The 21,903-nt window shown below is 42.8% G+C and overlaps 1 protein-coding gene across 1 annotated transcript in view; it reads right to left on the bottom strand.

Moving 5' to 3' along the window:
• TBC1D12 (TBC1 domain family member 12) overlaps positions 1-21,203 on the bottom strand; it is a gene marked incomplete at both ends in the record, with an annotated part of 62,846 nt that extends 41,643 nt beyond the window's left edge. Inside the window, one exon of the mRNA XM_080694839.1 lies at positions 20,455-21,203. Within this exon, the coding sequence (XP_080550965.1) occupies positions 20,455-21,203 (749 nt within the window). The remainder of the gene's footprint in view (positions 1-20,454) is intronic.
• Positions 21,204-21,903: the final 700 nt, after the last annotated feature.

Raw genomic sequence — 21,903 nt, 5'->3', positions numbered from 1 at the left:
TGGGAGCAAATAAATCTTTCTTCCTCTAAATTGTGTGGTCAATTATTTTCATTATAGGAGTGAGAATGCTGACACAATATCCATCAACAATAACTGGCAATTTAAAAAGTTGAAAAGGATGCAATAGCAATAATATAAGGTTAAACTTTTGAGTCAGGTGTGGTGGCACATAACTACAACCCTAGTACTTGGGAGGATGAAACAAGAGTTTGCAGGTTGCAGGCCAACCTCAGCAACTTACTGAGACCCTGTTTCAAAATAAAAAATAAAACAGGGTTGACGATGTAGTTTGGAGGTAGAATGCTTCTGGTTTCAACCTCCAGTACAAAAAGAAAAGAAAAGGAAAGGAAAGCCAAGCCAAGTCAGGCGTGGTGGCGCACACTTGTAATCCCCGCGCTTGGGAGGCTGAGGCAGGAGAATCGCGCAGGTTCGAAGCCAGCCTCCGCTGGCTTAAGAGACCCTGTTTCCAAATAGAAAATAGGTCTGGGAGTGTAGCCCGGAGGTAGAAGGCCCCTGGGTTCCATCCCCAGTACCACAAGAAAGAAAGAAAGAAAGAAAGAAAGAAAGAAAGAAAGAAAGAAAGAAAGAAAGAAAGAAAGAAAGAGAGAGAGAAAGAAAGAAGAGAAGGAGGAGAAGAAAGAAAAGAAACTATAAGATAAAGTTAAAGCAGCAAGAACAAAAACGCCTGCTATTTTTCTTAACTTTTACATCTCTATAATTTTCTTGGTACTGGGGCATGTCTACTTCCCAGCCATATCCTCAGCTCTATTTTATTTTTATTTTAAAATGAGGTCTCACTAAGTTCCTGAGGGCCTCACTAAGCTGCTGAGGCTGGCCTCAAACCTGTGATCCTCCTGCCTCAGCCTCCGAAGTACTGGGACTACAGGTGTACAGCACCACACCTGGCTTAGAAAACTATTTTTAACTTTTTAGAGTCACTAGATAAATTCTAGACAGTACTTCAATAGAGTTCTACATTAAACAGAGATTGGAATTCTTTTCTAAACAGAGAAGAAGCCAATTTCAATCAAAAGAGTAAAATCAGTTTTAAATCTCCTAATCTGCTTCGGGGAAGTTGGACCACAGAAAACACATCAACTACCAAAGCTCTGTACTTAAATCTCTCCCAGAATATCAAGGCCAAAAAGAAAACATTATTTAGTGAACATGGAATTTCATAGTTGACTACATAATTAATTAAAAGAAGTATTAAGTACTATTTTTTTTTGCGGGTCTGGGGATGGAACCCAGGGGCATTCGACCTCCGAGCTACACCCCCTGCCCTATTTTTTATTCTTTATTTTGAAACCAGGTCTCATTGAGTTGCAAGAGCCTCACTAAGTAGCTGAGGCTGTTCGCCAAACGTGATCCTCGGGTCTCAAACACCCGAATGATGTAATTACAAGCATGCGCCACCACGCCCGGCCTAGTACTATGTCTTTAAAATTCAGTACATTGATTACTCCTGAGTATTTTAAATTAAAGATCTGGCACAAAGATTACTTATATTCTTTCCAAACCACAATCATTTAAACTGATCATTTGAACTGACTACACACACACACACACACACACACACACACACACACTACATTTTTTGCCAAGACGACTTAAGACTTTTTTTTTAATTCCAACAATTCTTTTTTCACCGGGAGTGGTGGCACACGCTTGTAGTCCCAGCATTTGGAAGGCAGAGATTAGGTAATGATGTCTGCTCTGATGTTCCTATTCAAAATCAAACTGAAGCCAGCTTGATGGTGCATGTTTGTAATCCCATTACTTGGGAGACAGGAGGATTGCAGATTGGAGGACAGCCTCAGCAAGCAAGTAGTGAGACTCTCATCAACCTAGTGAGACCCTGTTTGAAAATTAAAATAAGGCTAGGGATGTAGCTCAGAGGTAGGATGCTCCTTAAAAAAAGAAAAGAAAGAAATATAATAATAATAATAATAATAAAGGTCCTAGCAGTGCAATAAGGCAAGAAAAAAATTAGTACAAGCCTAGTATATTGTAAAGAAAAAAACAAAACTTTTCCACCTTGCAAATGCCATAACTGTTTACATAGTTATCTCATAGAATCCCACAGAATTTACTCCCAAAAAAGCTTCTAGAACTAATAATTAATTAGCAGGGATACTTGATAAAGTAAATAGAAAAATAAATAATTAACAGGAATACATGATAAAAGGTACCTCTGGGTTCTAACCTCAGTACGGGGGGTGGGGGGCTGTGGAAGAGGTTATTCCTATCAAAAGCTATTTATTCCACATGAGCCACTTTTTTTTTTTTTTTTACGGTACTGGGGATTGAACCCCAGGGGCATTCTATCGCCGTGGTACACCCCTAGCCCTTTTTCTTATTCTTTATTTTGAAACAGAGCCTCACTGAGTTGCTGAGGCTGATCGAAAACCTGAGATCCTCCCGTCTCAGCCTCCCAAGGACTGGGATTAAAAATGTACACCACCACACCCGGCTTCAGGCGCTGACTTTAATGTTTTAATAACCCAAACTATGTTGTTAAAATTTGCTCACCAGGCTTGGTGGCACACACTTGCTTGGAAGGTAGAGACAAGAGGATCGTGTAGTTTCGAAGTCAGCCCCGCTGGCTTAAGAGACCCTGTTTCCAAATAAAAGATATATAAAATAGGTCTGGGAGTGTAGCCCAGAGGTAGAAGGGTTTTCAGGAACCCCAGTACCAATAATAATAATAATAATAATAATAATAATAATAATAATAATAATTTGCTAAAATTTTCAGTAATGGTAAGCAAATTTATTTAGTATAAATTCATACTAAATTATCTGCAGATTTAATAGATTTTAATACATGTTAAATGACCTGTATGTATAAACTAAGCGTAGTGACCTGCCTGTGATCCCAGCTGCTCAAGCAGGTAAATAGGAGAGTCCAAGTTCAAGGCGAGTCCAGGCAATTTAAGACACCCAAAATAAATAAAGAGAGGATGGGAATATAGTTCTATGATAGAGTACCTGCCTAGCATTCATAAGGCCCTGGATTCTATTCCCAGTGTGAGGAGGGAAGCTCTGTATATTTAATATATTATAATAAAATTTGTGAATTCCTAAGAATAAAAATATGATATCAATAAATCACCAAGCCAGGCATGGTAATGCACGCTTATAATCCCAGCATTCAGGAGGCTGAGATGGGAGGATCATGGTTCACGGACAGCCTCAGCTACTTAGTGAGGCCCTCTGCAACATATTGAGACCCTGTTTAAAAAATAAAGAATAAAAAATAGGGCTGGGGGAGTAGCTCAAAGGTTCTATTCCCAGTACCAAAAAAAAAAAAAAAAAAAAAAAAAAAGTATAAAAGAGTATAAGAAAAAGATAGGCATGTCTACTGAAGCTGAGAGTAATGTTAGGCTAATTACATAAACTAAAGAAAATATTTCCTTTGAAACTAGCAATAGTGTTAAGGTAATATTTATGAAACAAAATTCAACACATAACACTGTCAGTTGTAACAGTATGGATTTTGTTAAAAGCTATATAGCTGTTGGGCATTGAGGCGCAAACTTGTAATCCTAGTACTTGGGAGGCTGAAACAGAAGGATCATGGGTTTGTGGCCAGCATTAGCAACTTAGTTGACTTTGTTTTATGTGAGAAACAAAGCTCCCAAGGACTGGGTCCCACAACCAAGTGAGACCCTATTTCAAAATAAAGAATAAAAATAAAGCTGGAGTGTAGCTCAGAGGCAGAATGCTCCTGGGTTCAGTTCCCAGTCTTACACACACACACACACACACACACACACACACACACACACACACACCTCCCTATATAGCTGCCCCGAGCATTACTTTTTTTAAATATAGACTGTTTAGTGAGGAACTCCACGTAACTTAGTGAGACCCTGTTTTAAAATAACGAATAAAAAATAGGGCAAAGGAGAGCCGCTTCCACCCGGAAAAGGGAGGCCACTGCCTTCTTTTTGTTCCAGGAGGTTGAAACAGGGTCTCACTAAGTTGTGGAGGCCTCACTACATTCCTGAGGCTATCCTTGAACCTGCGATCCTCTTGTCTCAGCCTCCCAAGTACTGGGGTTACAAACAGAGTTTTGCTTGTCAGGACTGTGACCTTCCCCAGAAGAACAGGAGAAAACAACCAAGTTTCAGGAAGCAGTGACATTCAAGGATGTGGCTATGGTCTTCACCAAGGAGGAGATGGGCTGCTGGACCTCACCCAGGGGGAGCTGTACCAAGATGTAATGGTGGAGAACTTCAAGAACCTGGGTCAGTGGGTGAGGACAGGTGCGGACTGACACCGAACTTCAACTCCTTTGAAACAGTCTTGGTGTTCTTAGATGTTCAAAGCTTAGGACCATTTGAAATGGTTCCCTCCTCTTGGAAGACAAAAAGCTTTTTAGAGCCCGGCATGGTGGTGCACACTTATAATCACAGTTATTTGGAAGGCTGAGATAAGAGACTCCAGGTTCTCAGACAGCCTCAGCTACTTAGTGAGGCCCTCTGCAACTTAGTGAGAACCTGATTCAAAATAAAGAATAAAATATTGGGTTGCACGCCAGACGTGGTGGTGCATGCTTGTAATCCCCGCGCTTGGGAGGCTGAGACAGGAGGATCGCGCGGGTTCGATGCCAGCCTGAGCTGGCTTAAGAAACCCTGTTTCCAAATAAAAATAGGTCTGGGAGTGTAGCCTGGAGGTAGAAGGCCCCTGGGTTCTATCTCCAGTACCATACATATATATATATATATATATATAGTTGCTGGTGTACCTCAAAGGTAGAATGCCCCTGGGTTCAATCCCCAGCAACACACACACACACACACACACACACACACACACACACACACACTCTTCTAATTCCTAGGACAACAGGGATAGGTTTTTCTGGTGTTTGTGCTCACAAAATCTTTTTGTTTAAATTAGTGACTCTCAGTCCAGAATGATTTTTTTCCATCAGAGGACATTTGGCAGTGTTTGGACAGAGTTGTCATAGCTAGTAGATAGTGACCAGTGATTCTGTTAGGTTTAAGGACAGCCTCAGCAAATAGATGTTTATCAATCTAGTAAGACCCTGTTTCCAAATAAAAATAGAAAAGGACTGGGGATGTAGCTTGAAGGTAAAAATGCCCCTGGGTTCAATGCCAAGTCCAAAAAAAAAAAAAAAAATTTCTGTTAAACCTCCTGCAATGCATAGGACGGCTCCTGACGACAGAATTCACGAAAGTGTCAGTAGTGCCGCAGTTGAGAAACCTTATTTTAGATTAACTCTAAATGGGCAACATACATTCTATATTTTGTCTTTCAATTTATGGTTGTAGAGCTGGGCATGATGGCACACAACTGTAATCCCAGTAACTGGGAAGCTGAGCCAGGAAGATTGCAGGTTCAAGGTCAGCTTTAGCAACTTAGCAAGACCTTGTTTCAAAATAAAAAATAAGCTGGGCATGGTGGGCCAGTACTTGGGAGGCTGAGACAGGCAAATCACAGGTTTGAGGATAGCCTCAGCAACTTAATAAAACCCTGTTTCAAAACAAAAAATAAAATAGGGCTAGGGGTGTAGCTTGGAGAATGAATGCCTCTGGATTCAACCTTCTGTACTAAAATAAAATAAATAAGGCTAGGGGTATACCTCAGTGGTAGGACACCCCTGTGTTTATTCCCCAGTACCAAAATAAACAAACACAAACAAAACCAAATTATAGCTGTGATCAATTGATGGGTCATGAAATAAACTTGGTGCATTGTGCTACAATTTTTTCTCAGTGAAATAAATAAGTACAAAACATACCATATTTCCTTAACAAGAACCACTCGCTGTAGTAAATACAATTTTCAGTGAGTGATGGGACAGAAAATGTTGGAAATGTGATGTAAATAGACACTGTAATTTTTTTTTTTTTTTTTTTTTTTTTTTTTTTTTTTTTTGGTGGTACTGGGGTTCCTGGAAGCCCTTCTATCTCCGGACTACACTCCCAGACCTATTTTTACATTTTTATTTGGAAACAGGGTCTCCTAAGCCAGCGTGCACGGCTGGCTTCGAACCTGCACGATCCTCCTGTCTCTGCCTCCCAAGCGCGGGGATTACAAGCGTGCGCCACCACGCCCGGCAACATTGTAATTTTTTTTCTGTATGAATATGTGATGGCCATGGCCTAAGATTCTTATTAAAATTCATGATTAAAAAAACTTTAAAATTCAAAAAAAAAATGAAAATAGGGCAGAGGGTGTAGCTCTGAGGTCGAATGCCCCTGGGTTCCATCCCCAGACCAGCAAAAAAAGAGAAAGTAAATAAATATAGACTGTTTATAAACACTGATAACCAAAAGTTTTAGGTTCTACTCAAATTAATATACCTAGAGCTACTAAAGATGATCAAACTTAAGGGTGACAGACCCCCAATCTCTGGCTTCCTTTAATCCTTCATAAGTATCAGAGGTATAAATCAATTATGTCTCTTTGTACAAATCTCAACAAAATTGAGATTAGCTGAGATTTAAAATTTTAAGGTGAGTCAGGGTGGCACACGCCTGTAATCCCAGCACCTGAGAAGCTGAGACAAGAAGACTGCAGGTTTGAGGTCAGTCTTTTCAACTTAGTGAGACCTGGTTTCAAAATAAAAAATATAAAATGGGTTGGGGTGTAGCTAAGAGGTAGAAAGTACCTGGATTAATCCCAGTATCACAAAATACTATAAACTATACAGGGTGGCACATGCCTGTAATCCCAGTTTTTAAAAGGCTTAGATAGGGGGACCACAGGTTCAAGGACAGCCTCAGCAACATAGTAAAACCCTGTTTTCAAGCAAAAAATGAAAAGGCTAGTGGTAGCGGTATAGCTTAGAAGTAGAATACCCCTGAGTTAAATCCCTAGTGCCACAAAATACAAACAAACGAAATAAAAAAGCCCAGGAGTATAGCTCAGAGATAGAATGCCCTAGGTTCAGTTTCAATACTAAAAGAAAGGGGGAATAAAGAAAGAGACAACATATAACTGTTTGCCTCAAATATCTATGAATTATTTACTATACTTAAGATATGACAAAGTTTGCTTAGTTGGCTTCCAAATGTGTTTCAACTATGACTCCTTTCCAACAATTCTTTAGTCATAACTTACATTGACTCAACTGATGTTCCTCCTACAAAAACATCTTCCAAAGGCAGGTACTACATCTGTAGCCCCAGATACTTGGGAGGCTGAGGCCAGTGGATCACTGCAGCCCAAGAGTTCCAGACCAGCCTGGCCAACAAAGCGAGACCACTTCTGAAAAAGGGGGACAGGGGAGTGCTGGGCGCAGCTCTGTGACAGAGTGCTTGCCTAGCATGCATAAGGCCTCAGATTCGATCTCTAGTTCTGGTGCCTGTTTAAAGGTGTTTTTTTTTTTTTTTTTTTTTTTTTTCAGGTCTGGAGATGGAACCCAGAGGCATTCAACCTCAAAGACTAACACCTAAAATTTATTTACTCCAACAATTTTTCTCTTTACAAACCTCTTTATACTCTTTTTCTCTAACAGTTTCTCTTGTTTCTAACCATACTTCCAAGCCTTATAATATTATCTTCTCAATATCTTTTATTTGCTGGTTGGGGGATAGAACCCAGGGGCATTTGACCTCCGAGCTACACCCCCTGCCCTATTTTTTATTCTTTATTTTGAAACAGGGTCTCAATAAGTTGTGGAGGACCTAAGTAGCTGACGCTGTCGGCTTTCTGCAAACATTACAAGCATGTGCTACCACACTCAGCATATCTTCTCAATATCTTAACAAGAACAGTGTGGGCTGGGCACGGTAACTCAGACCACCATGGAGTCTGAGACAGAAGGGGTTGGCAGACAGCCTCAGCAACATAGTGAGACCCTATTTCAAAAAATATATTAAGGCCGGGCGTGGTGGCGCACGCTTGTAACCCCCGCACTTGGGAGGCAGAGACAGGAGGATCGCGCAAGTTCGAAGCCAGCCGTGCGCGCTGGCTTAGGAGACCCTGTTTACAAATAAAAATGTAAAAAATAGGTCTGGGAGTGTAGCTCGGAGGTAGAAGGGCTTCCAGGAACCCCAGTACCACCAAAAAAAAAAAAAAAAAAAAAATATATATATATATATATATATATATATATATAGAGAGAGAGAGAGAGAGAGAGAGAGAGAGAGAGCGCGCACGCGCGCGTGAGCGAGCGAGCCCGCGCGAGCGCAAGCAAGCGCGCATTAGGCGTAGTGACACACATTTGTAATCCCAGTACTTGGGAGGCTGAGACAGGAGGATCATAGGTTCATGGCCAGCCTCAGCTACTTAGTGAGGCTCTCAACAACTTAGTGAGACTCTGTTTCTAAATAAGATATAAAATAGGTCTGGGAGTGTAGCCTGGAGGTAGAAAGCCCCTGGGTTCCATCCTCAGTACCACCAAAAAAATACATACATAGGTATGTACACACATACACACACACACACACACACACACACACACACACACACATAAATGGAAACCAAACTACCAAACTAATGCATGCATATCTATGCTCCTAGCCGCACAATTCACAATTGTCAAACTATCTATGGAATCAGCCAAAATGTCCATCAACAGATGAATGGGAGCCGGGCGTGGTAGCACACGCTTGTAATCTCAGCATTTGGGAGGCGGAGACCAGAGGATGGCCATTCGCAGACAGCCTCAACTACTACTTAGTGAGGCCCTTTGCAACTCAATGAGACCGTTTCAGAATAGAGATTAAAAAATAGCTCTGGGGGTATAACACAGAGGTAGAATGTTCCTGGGTTCCATCCCCAGTACCACAAAACAAACAAACAAAATAACAGATGAATGGATTATACCACTGTAAAAATATGTACACAATGGAGTGACTCAGCCATTAAGAACAAAATTGTGTCATTTGCAGGGATATGAACGGAATTAGAGAACATCATGCTAAGTGAGATTAGTCACTCACAAAAAAATAAAAATAATCACATGTTCTTCCTAATATATGGAAAATAGGGAGAAAAAGACTCATAGGAGGAACTCTAGATGAAAAGAAACCACAGATGAGCAAATAAGGCGACCTGAAGGAGATGAGAGGGGAAAGAGGGCAATTCCCTAATGTACATGATTGTACATTCAAACATATCAAAGTCAATCACTAAGCCAAACATGAGAAGGAGGGAGGAGGGAAGAATGGTGTGGGAATTGGGAAAGGGTTAAATGAGTGATGTGTGCATGTATGCCTCCACCATCTTGTACTCCATTAAGATGTATAACTACAGTGTACCAATTAATAAATAAATATGCAAATGTATATTATTAGTGCTAGGGATGTAACTTGAAGGTAGAATGTCCCCAGGTTCAATCCCGAGTACCACAAAAAAAGGAGTGTGGAAACAAAGTATTTATCTTTAATTTTATTATATACTCCTTATACTGTTTTTTTTTTTTAAGTAAACTGTTAAAGTTCTTGAATAACTTTTTCCAGGGACAACAACAAAAATATTTCTCCTATTTGGCTAAAAGATGTCTTAGAATCTCAATAAAAGCCAGATTTAGAAATTCTAAATGCCCAGTATATGATGAAGAGTTGTACATTACAGTATTTAGGAAAATATAAGAAATTAGCACATAATTTGATTTCCAAACTATCATATTCAGTTGTAAATTTAAAAGGTTTTGATCTGTGTGGTATTAGAGACAGGCAGACAGAAATATTTTTAATACACACAAAAAAGTACCAAACATAAAACTCAAATTGAAAAGACAAATTCAAAGGTAATTTAAAAACATTAGAAAGTTTATTTTCAAACTAACTAGTATGGTTTCTTAACAAACTTCTCTTAATTGCAGGAGAGAGCTTGCTGAAAACCCAGACGATCACATGGGCTTTCCCTGCTCTTCTTTTAGCCACAGGAATAAGAAGAACAAGAAAGGCTGAAGCAGCACATTCTGGAGGAATAACCACGTGCAGTGTGCAGGACTTCTTAAAGGCATGGAAAGAATTACAACCAGAAGCAGAAGAAAGGAAGATTAACACTTTTTTGATAAATTATAAGAAAGATAAAGTTTTGCTACATGATAAAGGGACCTGAAGGGGTTTTACAAGTTGAAGCTTTTCATAAAACAGGCAAGTATGATGGTCTGAATAGCATAAAATGAAAATTAAAAATCTACCTAAATAAGAAACAGGAAGCTGAGATTTTATTACAAATAATTTCTCAACCTACTAAAGGTTGGTAAAATACTGCTATATATTGAATTTATCTGTACTGTTTTATATCTCACCACAACTCTATTTTGAATCAATAAAGAAATGGGAGCTATAAATGTGTATTGTACCTTTTTTTCCATTACTATCTAAGGAAATTTGCCTATCAATTACACCAGTATTTTAGTGATTAAAGTCCAGGAACCACCTACATCAGAATTATGTGAAATATATAAAAACATGAATTTCTGACAGGCATGGTGGCACAGGCCTATGATCCCAGCTACTTAGGGAGCTGAAGCAGGGGGTTCTCAAGTTCAAGGCTAGCTTGGCAACCTGCAAAGACACTGCCTCAAAACAGAAAGGGCTGGAGATGGTAAAGCACCTCCCCACAGGGTGAAAAAGAAGTGGATTCCTGGCGTATTCCACCCACAGTCTACTGAGTCAAGTAAGACCACAAGGAATCTGTATTCTTAACAATTCTCCCTCCTTCTGGGTAATTTTATGAACTACAATTTAAGTACTATAGTAGGGTCTAAGTACACAGCAACCAGTATAGCTAAAAGAGTTCATAAGATAAAATAAGCAGCCTTATAAAGGACTTGCGTTTGGAGCACTGTGAAGAGGAGGTGAGGACCATCCCTGGACCAAACAAGCCTTCAAGCTGCTGCATGTCCAGCACCTTTGTGTCCCTCTACCACCACCACCATGCCCAAGAGAAAGGCTGAAGGGGATGCTAAAGGAAATAAAGCCAGGTGAAGGATGAACCATAGAAAAGATCAGTAAGGTTGTCTGTTAAACTTGCTCCAGAGTCCAAGGTAAAAGGCCCCTGCAAAGAAGGGAAAAAAGATTCCCAAAGGTAAAAAGGGAAAAGGAAATACTAGCAAGGATGGGAATGACCCCGCAGAAAATATCAACATTAAACAGACCAGGCATGGATAGCTGAATGAAGGCACTGGAGGCACCACATGAAGTGGGTGCATTTTTGATCGCTGTGTAGTTCTGGTGACTGTACAGTTTGATTTTATCAAGTTTTCTAAAAATGCCAGAATTTTGTTTTTTGGTTTTTTTTTTTCTTTTTTAAGCTATGTTTTGAGCACACAGAACACTTCATTGTCACTAATACAATATCTTCTGAGCTGGAATGATGGAATGATGTGGGGGTGTTTTACCTTTCCCTGCTAGTTTGGGGTTTTTTTTTATTTTGTTTTCCTGGGGGTTTTTTTTGCGGGTCTAAGGATGGAACTCAGGGGCATCTGACCTCCGAAGTACACCCCCTGCCCTATTTTTTATTCTTTAATTTGTAACAGGCTCTCACTAAGTTGCGGAGGGCCTCGATAAGTAGCTGAGGCTGTCCACGAACTGTGTGATTCTCAGGACTCAGCATCCTGAATGCTGGGATTACAAAGCGTGACCACCATGCCCAGCGTCCCTGATAGTTTTGAGACTTCCTCTGGGCTCCCAAGAGGAGGGATTCCCTGATATTGTCACACATAGCCACCTTTCCACCTTGAGGGAAAACTCAAACTCATCCTTTTGTCCTCTCCCTCTCCACCATCAGCATAGACTTAACTCACCTAAACATAGACCTGTTAGGACCTGACCCCAAAACTGGTTTTAGCAACATGGCAGGCCATCTGGACTTTGCAGTGACATCACTGAGATGGTGTCCCTCGAAAGAGCAGCATTCCTTTTCTAGACTGTGGATCTTCAGATTGATAATTTCACCATTTTCATCTCGTTTCCTCAAAGTCAGAGTCAGCTTGTGAAGAGTTGTTAAACAACATGCTAACACCGGGCATGGTGGCGCACGCCTGTAATCCCCGAGTTTGGGAGACAGAGACAGGAGGATCGCGCCAGACCCTGTTTCCAAATTAAAAAGTAAAAAATAGGTCTGGGAGTGTAGCCCAGAGGTAGAAGGGCTTCCAGGAACCCCAGTTCCACCTAAAAAAAAAAAAAAAAAAAAAAACATGCTAAATGTGAAATGTCAACCCCCACTCTAAACTTTCCTTATCCAGAGCATCAAATGAAGACTTCAATGGGTTTTACAGCGGCTGTCTGATTTTGGTAGTCCCTCCAAGAAGGGAGTTTGAAAGTTACTGTACACTGTAAATGACTGTCTGCCCGTGTCCTGCCTGAAATACCATGATTGTTTATGAAAAGTAGCTGGATACAGTTTGGCTTGGGAAAAAAAAGGACTTGCTTACCCTTTCTGAATACATTTAGAGATGGGTAACAGATGTATTGCCTCAAAATCTCCAAATGTTTCTACTGTTTTCCAAAAACGTCCCACTACAACATAGTAAGTATGAAATGTATGAGTAAGCCAAGTTAAATATTTCATGAATTTTAGCTAAAAAATTGGCTTTGTCTGTCTATAAAAGTCCCTTAAAATAATTAAAAATACAAATATTTTGGAGTTTCTCAACATTCTTTCCTTTCAGTTTCTCCTCAAATTTGTTTTCTAGTCAAAGCTTCAAGACTTGTAGAATTTTTTATCACTACACCAGAATCCAGCTTAACACCCATTCAATTTAATGTACAAAGTTTTAAATCTATTATACAAATTGTGTAACATTTCCTCAGATAAGACAAAAAAATTTCATTTCAGTCTGTTCTTTTCCTTAAATCAGTGTATTTCAGTGGTGGAAATGAGGAAGGAATTATAGTACTCTTGTTATAATCTAAACAATAACATTTGAATTGTCACTATATGCCACAAAAAATGTGAAGTGCTTAGAATATTATCTTTTTGACCCTGAAGTGGTTATTCTTATTATCTTCATTTTATGGATAATCGCCTAAGATTCAGAAAAGTGCAGAATTACACAGCTAGCAAGCTAATTCAAACTCAGGCAGTTTAACTGTAGAATGAGCATGTTTAACTACCAGACCAACCCATAGTTTGAAGATGCCACCTTAGCTCAAGGTATGTAACTCTTCAGGCCACTAAAACATAGCTGACAGATCAAATCAACTGGGGGCAACTTAAAAAAAAAAAAAGGTAAATTCACCTACCAAAAGTAGACCCCCTGAATCTAACAGGCTGGATGTTGTAGATTAAGGAATTTATTTTTCTTTCATGTGCTTTTAGGTGATTCTGCGGTATACCAAATGCTTAGGACCACAGTACTTGCTCACCGTTCACCCAAGTAAAACAATGGCAACCTGCAAGAAGTAACTCATGATCTAGAAGTTAAAAATCTTAAATTCTGAGCCAGGCGTGGTGGCGCACACTTGTAATCCAAGCATTCAGGAGACTGAGACCTGGAGGATCGCGGTTTGCGGACAGCCTCAGCTACTTAGTGAGGCCCTGTGCAACTCAGTGAGACCCGGTTTCAGAATAAAAAATAGGGCAGGGGGTGTAGCTCGGAGGTCAAATGCCCCTGGGTTTCATCCCCAGACCTGCAAAAAAATATTAAATTCCAAGCCAGGCATGGTGGTGCACACATGTAATCCCAGCATTCAGGAGGCTGAGACCAGAGGATCACAGTTCGTGGGCAGCCTCAGCTACTTAGTGAGGCCCTCTGCAACTTAGTGAGACCCTATTTCAAAATAAAGAATAAAAATAGGGTAGGGGGTGTAGCTCAGAGGTTGAATGCCCCTAGGTTCCATCCTCAGACTCACAAAAAACAATCTTAAATTCCAGGTAATTGATTAAAATTTACTTATTACCCTATTCTCTCTCATACCAAGCTATCTTCCCCCCCCCAAAAAAAAATTCCATCTCAAAGAAATTATAAAGGAAAAAAAAAAGAATAAGCTGTGAGTCTATACTACTTACATAGGAGAAACTAAACAAAGATCACTAATATCCAAAATGATTAAGACTTTTACTGAAAAAAAAATTCAAGGTAGAATTTAGATTGAACAGAATAGTTCTATCACTAGCAGCCCTTCATTTCACAGATGAAAAACACATTCTGTAGTTTTAAGTATACTCTCTAACTCAGTTCACATTTTTCATATTTAGCCAGCAAATATTTGAGGTCTACTACTGTGTATGCAAAAATAAGCCATTCCAGTTTGAATACAATTACGACATGAATTTAGTGGCATGTAGCACATGACTGACCCCAGCTATATGGGAGGTTAAGGCAGGAGGATCACAAATTCAAGCCAACCTGGGCAACTTAGAGAACTCTGTCTCAAAATATTATATTAAAAAAAAAAAAAAACCTAGGGGCAGCTGGGCATGGTGGCGCATGCTTGTAATCTCCGTATTTGGGATGCTGAGACAGGAGGATTGAAGGTTCTTGGCCAGCCTCAGCTACTTAGAGAGGCCCTCTGCAACTTAGTGAGACCCTGTTTCAAAAAGAGAGCTAGGGAGGCCAAGCATGGTGATGCACACTTGTAATCCAGGCATTCAGGAGGAGGAGACTGGAGGATCACAGTTCACGGACAGCCTCAGCTACTTTGTGAGGCCCTTCGCAACTCATTGAGATCCTGTTTCAAAAAATAAAAAGACTAGTCGGATGTGGTGGCGCACGCTTGTATCCCCCACGCTTGGGAGGCAGAGACAGGAGGATTGCGCAGGTTCGAAGCCAGCCGTGCATGCTGGCTTAGGAGACCCTGTTTCCAAATAAAAAAATGTAAAAATAGGTCTGGGAGTGTAGCCTGGAGGTAAGAAGGGCTTCCAGGAACCCCAGTACCACCAAAAAAATAATAAATAATAAATAATAAAAAGACTAAAAAACAGGGCTGGGGGTATAGATCAGAGGTTCAATGCCCCAGGGTTCCATCTCTAGTACCAAAAAAAAAAAAAAAAAGAGCTGGGGCTGTAGCTTGGAGGTAGAATGGCCCTGAGTTCAAATCCCAGTACCATTAAAAAAAAAAAAGAACCAGAGTGGTAGAGGGCTTTAGTATGCAGGAGGCCTTGGAGTCGATGCCCATCATTGCCACATACAAAACAAAGACATTGGCCCCTTGAAAAATCCATAAAAATGGTCTCGCACTACTTAATTTTTAATAAAAAAAAAAAGAGAAATAAATCCTTGACAAATGCTAGCCTGGAAACACAAGAGATCTCAAAGTTTTCACCCCTCACTGCTAAGCTGATGAGCACGGTGTATCATCCAGTATTATGATTTTTACATACAGGAAAGGGTAAAAATTTTGAGGAAAGGTTACTTCTAGGGCTCTCATGGTAGCAAGTCACAATAAATCCAAAGAGGTGCCATGTGGAGTTGAAGCACATTCCCAACATTGGCTGAAATAGATCAAACTTCATTAGAAAGGGGGAAAAAAGCAAAAGATAAGTACTGAGGCCCTCCAAAATAAATGCAGTCCCATCCTCAACAAACTCCTATATCTCCTGCATGACCTCTACCCCAGTCAATAAAGCTCCTATCAATGCTGTGTCCTAACAGAACATAACACATTGTTGTAATATATTGCCATAAAATGCTCCCCCTCTGCTTAAAAGAAACATGAAACTAGCTGGGCATGGTGGCACATGCTTGTAATCCCAGTATTTGGGAGGCTGAGACAGGAGGATCGGGTTCGAGGACAGCCTCACCTACTACTTAGTGAGGTCCTTTGCAACTCAGTGAGACCATGTTTCAAAATAAAGAATAAAAAATAAGGCTGGGGGTGTAGCTCAGAAGTAGAATACCCCTGGGTTCCACCCCCAGGACCACTAAAAAAATAAATGAATGTTTTTATACACTGGTGCCTTGTTAAGGGAAAAAGTAGAAAAGGAAGAAGGGAAGCAGAGAGGATAAGCAAGTGGGAGAGAAAAAAGTTGGAAAGTATACAGAGGTGGTGGCTGATTATGAACCAGGAATGGGAATCAGGTCCTGGTTGGTTTTTTTTTTTTTTTTTTTTTTTTTTTTGCGGGTCTGGGGATTGAACCCAGGGGCATTCAACCTCCGAGCTACACCCCCTGCCCTATTTTTTATTCTTTATTTTGAAACCGAGTCCCATTGAGTTGCAGAGGGCCTCACTAAGTAGCTGAGGCTGTCCTAGAACCACGATCCTCCGGTCTCAGCCCCCGAATGCTGGGATTACAAGTGTGCACCACCACGCCTGGCTAAGTATTCTGGTTTCTAATTCCAGTTTGTAATGCGCTAACTAAACTATCTTTTTCAAGTAATGAGCTTCCTCACCTAAAAACTGAAGCAGAAATTAGGGGCTGCACCCAAGCACAAAAATACACTCCAAGGCAAGCTAATCCCAGGAGGAGTCCTCACCCAGAGCTTCAGAGTTGGAAAAAGACAACTGTGCACACAAAAAAGTTCATGGGAAGCCAGGCGTGGTGGCGCACGCTTGTAATCCCAGCACTTGGGAGGCTGAGACAGGAGGATGGCACAGGTTTGAAGCCAGCCTGAGCTACTTAATGAGGCTCTCAGCACCTTAGTGAGATCCTGTTTCCAAAAAAAGCATAAAATAGAAATAGGTCTGGGAGTATAGCCTGGAGGAAGAAAAGCCCCTGGGTTCCACCCCCTGTACCACACACACAAAAAAAGCTCATAGGTCACTGGGACATGGGTAATTTCTGATTATTTTATCTAAGGATAAATAATTTGTTCAAAATTACACTTTATAGAAAACACTAATGAAGGGGATTCCATTAAATGAAAGGGATTCTGTTAAAGTTGCCAATTCAATCCAACCTGAACAGAGTTCTTCATACTAGTCCTAGGTGTTGTCGATTCAAAGATGAATGTTACAGTCTCTGCTTTTAAAGTGTTTAGAATCCAGATGACGTTTCAGCTAAATAATAAGGAAAAGAAATTGTACCTCTGACTCTGTCTTTTTCCTAAGAATGTTACATAAAGAAAGCAATGACTTCTACAGTCTTGACATTTAGATCACAATTAAGATCTAATCAAAGCCAGGTGTGGTGGCACATGCTTGTAACCCTAGCTACTTGGGAGGCTGAGCCAGGAGGAACACAGGGTCCCAACCAGTTTCTGCAACTTAGTGAGACTCTACTTCGAAATAAAGAGTAAAAATAGGGCCAGGGGGTTAGAATGCCCCTGGGTTCAACCCCCAGCACCAAAAAAAAAAAAAAAAACCTAATTGAGATTAAATATTTAGTATTGGCACTTAAGTTGCTGACTTTAAATCCAGTACTCTGATACATATGAATAGTACAGCTATAAATGTCATCTTGCTATATTAATAAAAGTCCTACTAGTCTACAAGTTAGAGAGAAAATTTTTAAATTTTTTCTGCCTCATGCTAATACGATGAAAGCCTCGATTAAATGGATTTGACTTGTTACTTTTCATAAATTATGCTGCAGATATAAGTATCTATTTTCCAACTTAATCCCCACTCCTCCTGCACTTAATCCTGTACTTCACCTCCAGGTCAGAGACCACTGTCCAAAGTAATGTCTATTTCCAATGCCTGGCACAAAGCAAGCACTGAAGGTACACTGGTTGAATTGGTGATCTCCAAGGTCCTTGTCAGGTCTAAATTGCCTGGTACCTGGCCTCAAAACATAATTAAGATAGACGCAGTAATCAATAAACACCCAAAGGCCACTAGCTGTGACGAATGCATAAACTCAACTTGAGACCTTTTAGAATATTGTCACTGAAAACTTTATAGTTTTGTGCTGGGTGCAGTGGCGCAGGCTTGTACTCACAGTATTTGGGATGCTGAAACAGGAGGATCGCCAATTTGAGGACAGCCTCAGCAAATACTGATATTATCATCAACCTAGTCGGACCCTGTTTCAAAATATATGGATAAATAAGCCGGGAGGAGTGGTGCAAGCTTGTAAGTACTTAGAGGCTGAGATAGAAGGATCACAGGTTCAGTTCATGGCCAGCCTCAGCAACTTAGTAAGACCTACTTCAAAATAAAAAAGCCAGGTGTGGTGGCAAATGCATGTAATCCTACTATTTGGGAAGCTGAGATAGGTGAATCACAGGTTCAAGAGCAGCCTCAGCTACTTAGGCCCTCCGCAACTTAGTGAGACCCTGTTTCAAAATAAAAAATAAGGCCGGGCATGGTGGCACACGCTTGTAATCCCCACGCTTGGGAGGCAGAGACAGGAGGATTGCGCAGGTTCGTAGCCAGCCACGCTGGTTTAAGAGACCCTGTTTCAAAAATATAAAATAGGTCTGGGAGTGTAGCCCGGAGGTAGAAGGGCTTCCAGGAACCCCAGTACCACCAAAAAAATAAATAAAAAAATAAAAAATAAAAAATAAAAAATAAGCAGGACATGGTGGCCCATGCCTATAATCCCAGCATTTGGGAGGCTGGGAGAGAAGGATCGCAGTTAGCAGACAGCCTCAGCTATTTAGTGAGGCCCTGTTTCAAAATAGAGAATAAAAAATAGAGCTAGGGTTGTAGCTTGGAGGTAGAATGCCTCTGGATTCCATTCTTAGTACCACAAAAAAAAGTACAGTACTGGGGTTTGAACCCAGGGGTATTCTACCACTGAGCTACACCCCCAGCCCTATTTTTTATTCTTTATTTTGGCCAGGTGTGGTGGCACACACTTGTAATCTCAGCAGTTGGGAGGCTGAGACAGGAGGATCATGGTTCTTGGACAGCCTAGGCTACTTAGTGAGGGCTGGGGCTTAGTTCAGGGGTAGAATGCCCCTGGGTTCAAAGCCAGTACAGCCCCCCCTCCAAAAAAAGACAGATATAGACATATATGTAGCTCAGAAATAGAATGTTCCTGGGTTCCTTCCCCCAGTCCACAATAAATACTTTCAACTACAAATGCAAATCCAGATGTTGCAGTTTTGTGTCCTATGAATAACATTAGAATTTCTCAAATTTTTTTTGTTTTTGTTTTTGTTTTTTTTTTGTGTGTGTGTGGTGCTGGGATGGAACCCAGGGTCTTTCTAAGCCCCGGCTACACTCCCAGACCTATATTTTATTTGGAAACAGGGTCTCCCTAAGTTGCTGAGAGCCTCCCTCCTAAGTAGCTGAGGCTGGCTTTGAACCTGTGCGATCCTCCTGTCTCGGCCTCCCAAGTGCTGGGATTCCAAGCGCACTTCACCATGCCCTGCATAGGATTGCTCGATCTTGATTTAAAAGTCTATATAATTTGTAAATGTATACCAATAGGAAAAATAAGGGATAATACAGGTAATAAGAAATTTCATTTACAATCAGAAAATTGTTCCTTTGAGTCTACAAATATGCACATTGTAAACATTATAAAACCTGAAGGGAACAAATACAGGAGAACTTTAAAAAAGAAGATTTTTACATGCAGGTATACTTTCTTATTTGCCTAGAGATTAAAAAAAATTAAAGGGTGTCAGAATCTACTTTAAGAGTAATTGCTTTTTCAGTAATATGCAGTATAAGAAAACTGTTATCCAACTACTTGGACTACATGTTTATTTATGTCTACTAAATCTACAAGACCCCATTCTGAAATCTGCAATGCCCAGCAACATAATTTAATATCAAGAACGTGATGTCTAGCCAGGCGTGATGGTGCATGCTTGTAATCCCAGCATTTGGGAGGCTGAGACAGGAGGATCGCAGTTCGTGGACAGCCTCAGCTACTTAGTGAGGTCTTCTGTAACTTGGTGAGACCCTGTTTCAAAATAAAGAATAAAAAATAGGGCAAGGGGTGTATCTCAGAGGTCAAATGCCCCTGGATTCCATCCCCAGACTCGCCGAGAAAAAAAAAAAAAAGAACGTGATGTCAAATCACAAAATTTCATTAAAATTAATGTTATTGAGGGCTGGGAGCGTAGCTCAGTGGAAAGCGCTGCCTGGCAAGCATAAGGCCTGGGTTAGATCCGCAGCCTGGGGCTGCGGGGAAGAAGATGCCTACCTGGGAGAAGTAGAAAAGGAAGGATTCCTAGATAAAATGCTATAGTAATTGGGCTTAAAAGGCTGGGATCTAATTCTAAACATTAAACTGGTTGTATTTTAGTAAAGGCCACAGAAACAAACGATTAGCATTTTGAAACGACCACTTCTAATTTTAAGAATTCCCAAACTATCTGAATGGGTTTCGACTCTAAGCAAATAACAGCTCTGCAAAATAACTTCCTGTTCTCTTCCACTACCACACCCTCCATCCCATCCATCTCCGGGTCCTACAAATTAAAAGAAAGAAAGAAACCGATGGTATCTGCTTTTCTGGAAGAGGCCAGCGCAGACAGGGCACTCGCGGGCTGTCCAGACCTGAATGCACAGACACCAAGTGTGACAGGCAGGTCCAGCCTCCGACTGACAGGGCCACAGGAAGATAAGGCCGGCTCCCCGCTGAGCTCCCAACTTTTCCTGCAGAAACACAAAGCCGGCCCGGGTCCTCTTCCCCTGGTGACACATCGGAGCTAAGTCAGCGCCTCACCTGGCGAAGAAGTCGGCGAAGCCTCCGCTGCGCCGAGCCCGGGCCGAGGTCCCCGGGGCGCCCGGCTCCGCGGCGGGCGCGGGCGGCGGCGCCCCGGCCGGGCACAGGTGCGCGCCGGCGCTCGGGCCGCGGCTCACCTCGAACGTGTTCCGCGAGCTCGCGCGCGCGCCGGGGAGCCCGGGCCCCGCGCCCCCCACGGTCCTCGGGGCGCCGGCGGCGGGCGCGGGCTCCAGGCGGCAGCTCCGCAGCGGGTCCTCCAGCGGCGCGGCCCAGTCCAGGTCGCCCTCCGGCTCGCGACAGTCCCGGCCCGGCAGAAAGCCCGAGTCCCCGTTGGTCATGGCCCCCGCCGCCGGCAGCCCCGAGCCCGAGCCCGGCGAGCAGGCGTGCGGGGCCGGGGCAGCCGAGCGCGGCGGGGCCTGGCCGGCGGCGAGGGCGCACGAGCACCGCGCGGGCGGCGGCGGCTCCCGGGCTGCCTCGAGGTACCGCCGGAGGAGCTGCCCGGGCGGCGTCTCCTCCTCCTCCTCCTCCTCCTCCTCCTCCTCCTCCTCCTCCTCCTCCTCCTCCTCCTCCTCCTCCGCCGCCGCCGCCGCCGCCGCCGCCGCCTCAGCCTCCTCCGGCGGCTCCACCGCGCCCCCGCCGAAGCCGCCCGCGGCCCGGATCATCGTCCCGTCCGGGCCCGCGGGCTCCGGCGCCGGCAGCGGCTTGGCGTTCCTGCCCGAGCACGCTCCAGCATCTTCCGGACCCACCATCGAAGGGCCCGGCGGCCGCGGCCCGGGAGGCGGCGGTGGCGTCCCCCGCGCAGGCTCGGACGCAGGACAGCCCCGGGCGCAGGGGCCGCGGCCACGGCCGCCCCGAGATTCCCAGACCCACCCCTCCCACCCGCGGCCGGGGCGGGGCGAGGGGCGGGGCGAGGGCGGGGCGAGGGGTTCGCGCCTGCGCACGAGCTCCCAGAGGGCGCGACCTGGAGGTTCCCGGCACCATAGAGACGCCAGCTAGAGAGACTGGGCTGCCGGGCTGGGGTCCACGTCTGGCTGGCGCCCTCCAAAGCTAACAGTTATTGGGGGGCTTCGGGGGGGCTCTTTTGTGCTCGGAATTAAGTCCAGAGGCATTCTACATCCCCAGACCGCTTTTCTTGCTTGGAAACAGGGTCTCACTGGGTTTCCTAGAGCAGAGGCTGTCCTTGAACCTGTCTCAGCCTCCCAAGTAACTAGGATTACAAGTGTGTGCCACCATGCCCGGCTAAGAATGACAGTTCTTTTGTTTTTTTTTTTCTTTTTTTGCGGTACTGGGGATTGAACCCAGGGGCATTCTACCTCCGAGCTACACCACCAGCCCTATCTTTTATTCTTTAGTTTGAAACAGGGTCTCACTGAGTTACAGAGGGCCTCACTAAGTAGTTGAAGCTGTCCTCAAACTGCGATTCTCAGCCTCTTAAATACTGGGATTACA

Source organism: Muscardinus avellanarius, assembly GCF_963383645.1.
Source record: "Muscardinus avellanarius genome assembly, chromosome: 4".
In the NCBI taxonomy this organism is placed as follows: domain Eukaryota; kingdom Metazoa; phylum Chordata; class Mammalia; order Rodentia; family Gliridae; genus Muscardinus; species Muscardinus avellanarius.
Note: the sequence above shows the minus strand (reverse complement) of the source record. Positions and strands in the feature narration are given on the sequence as shown.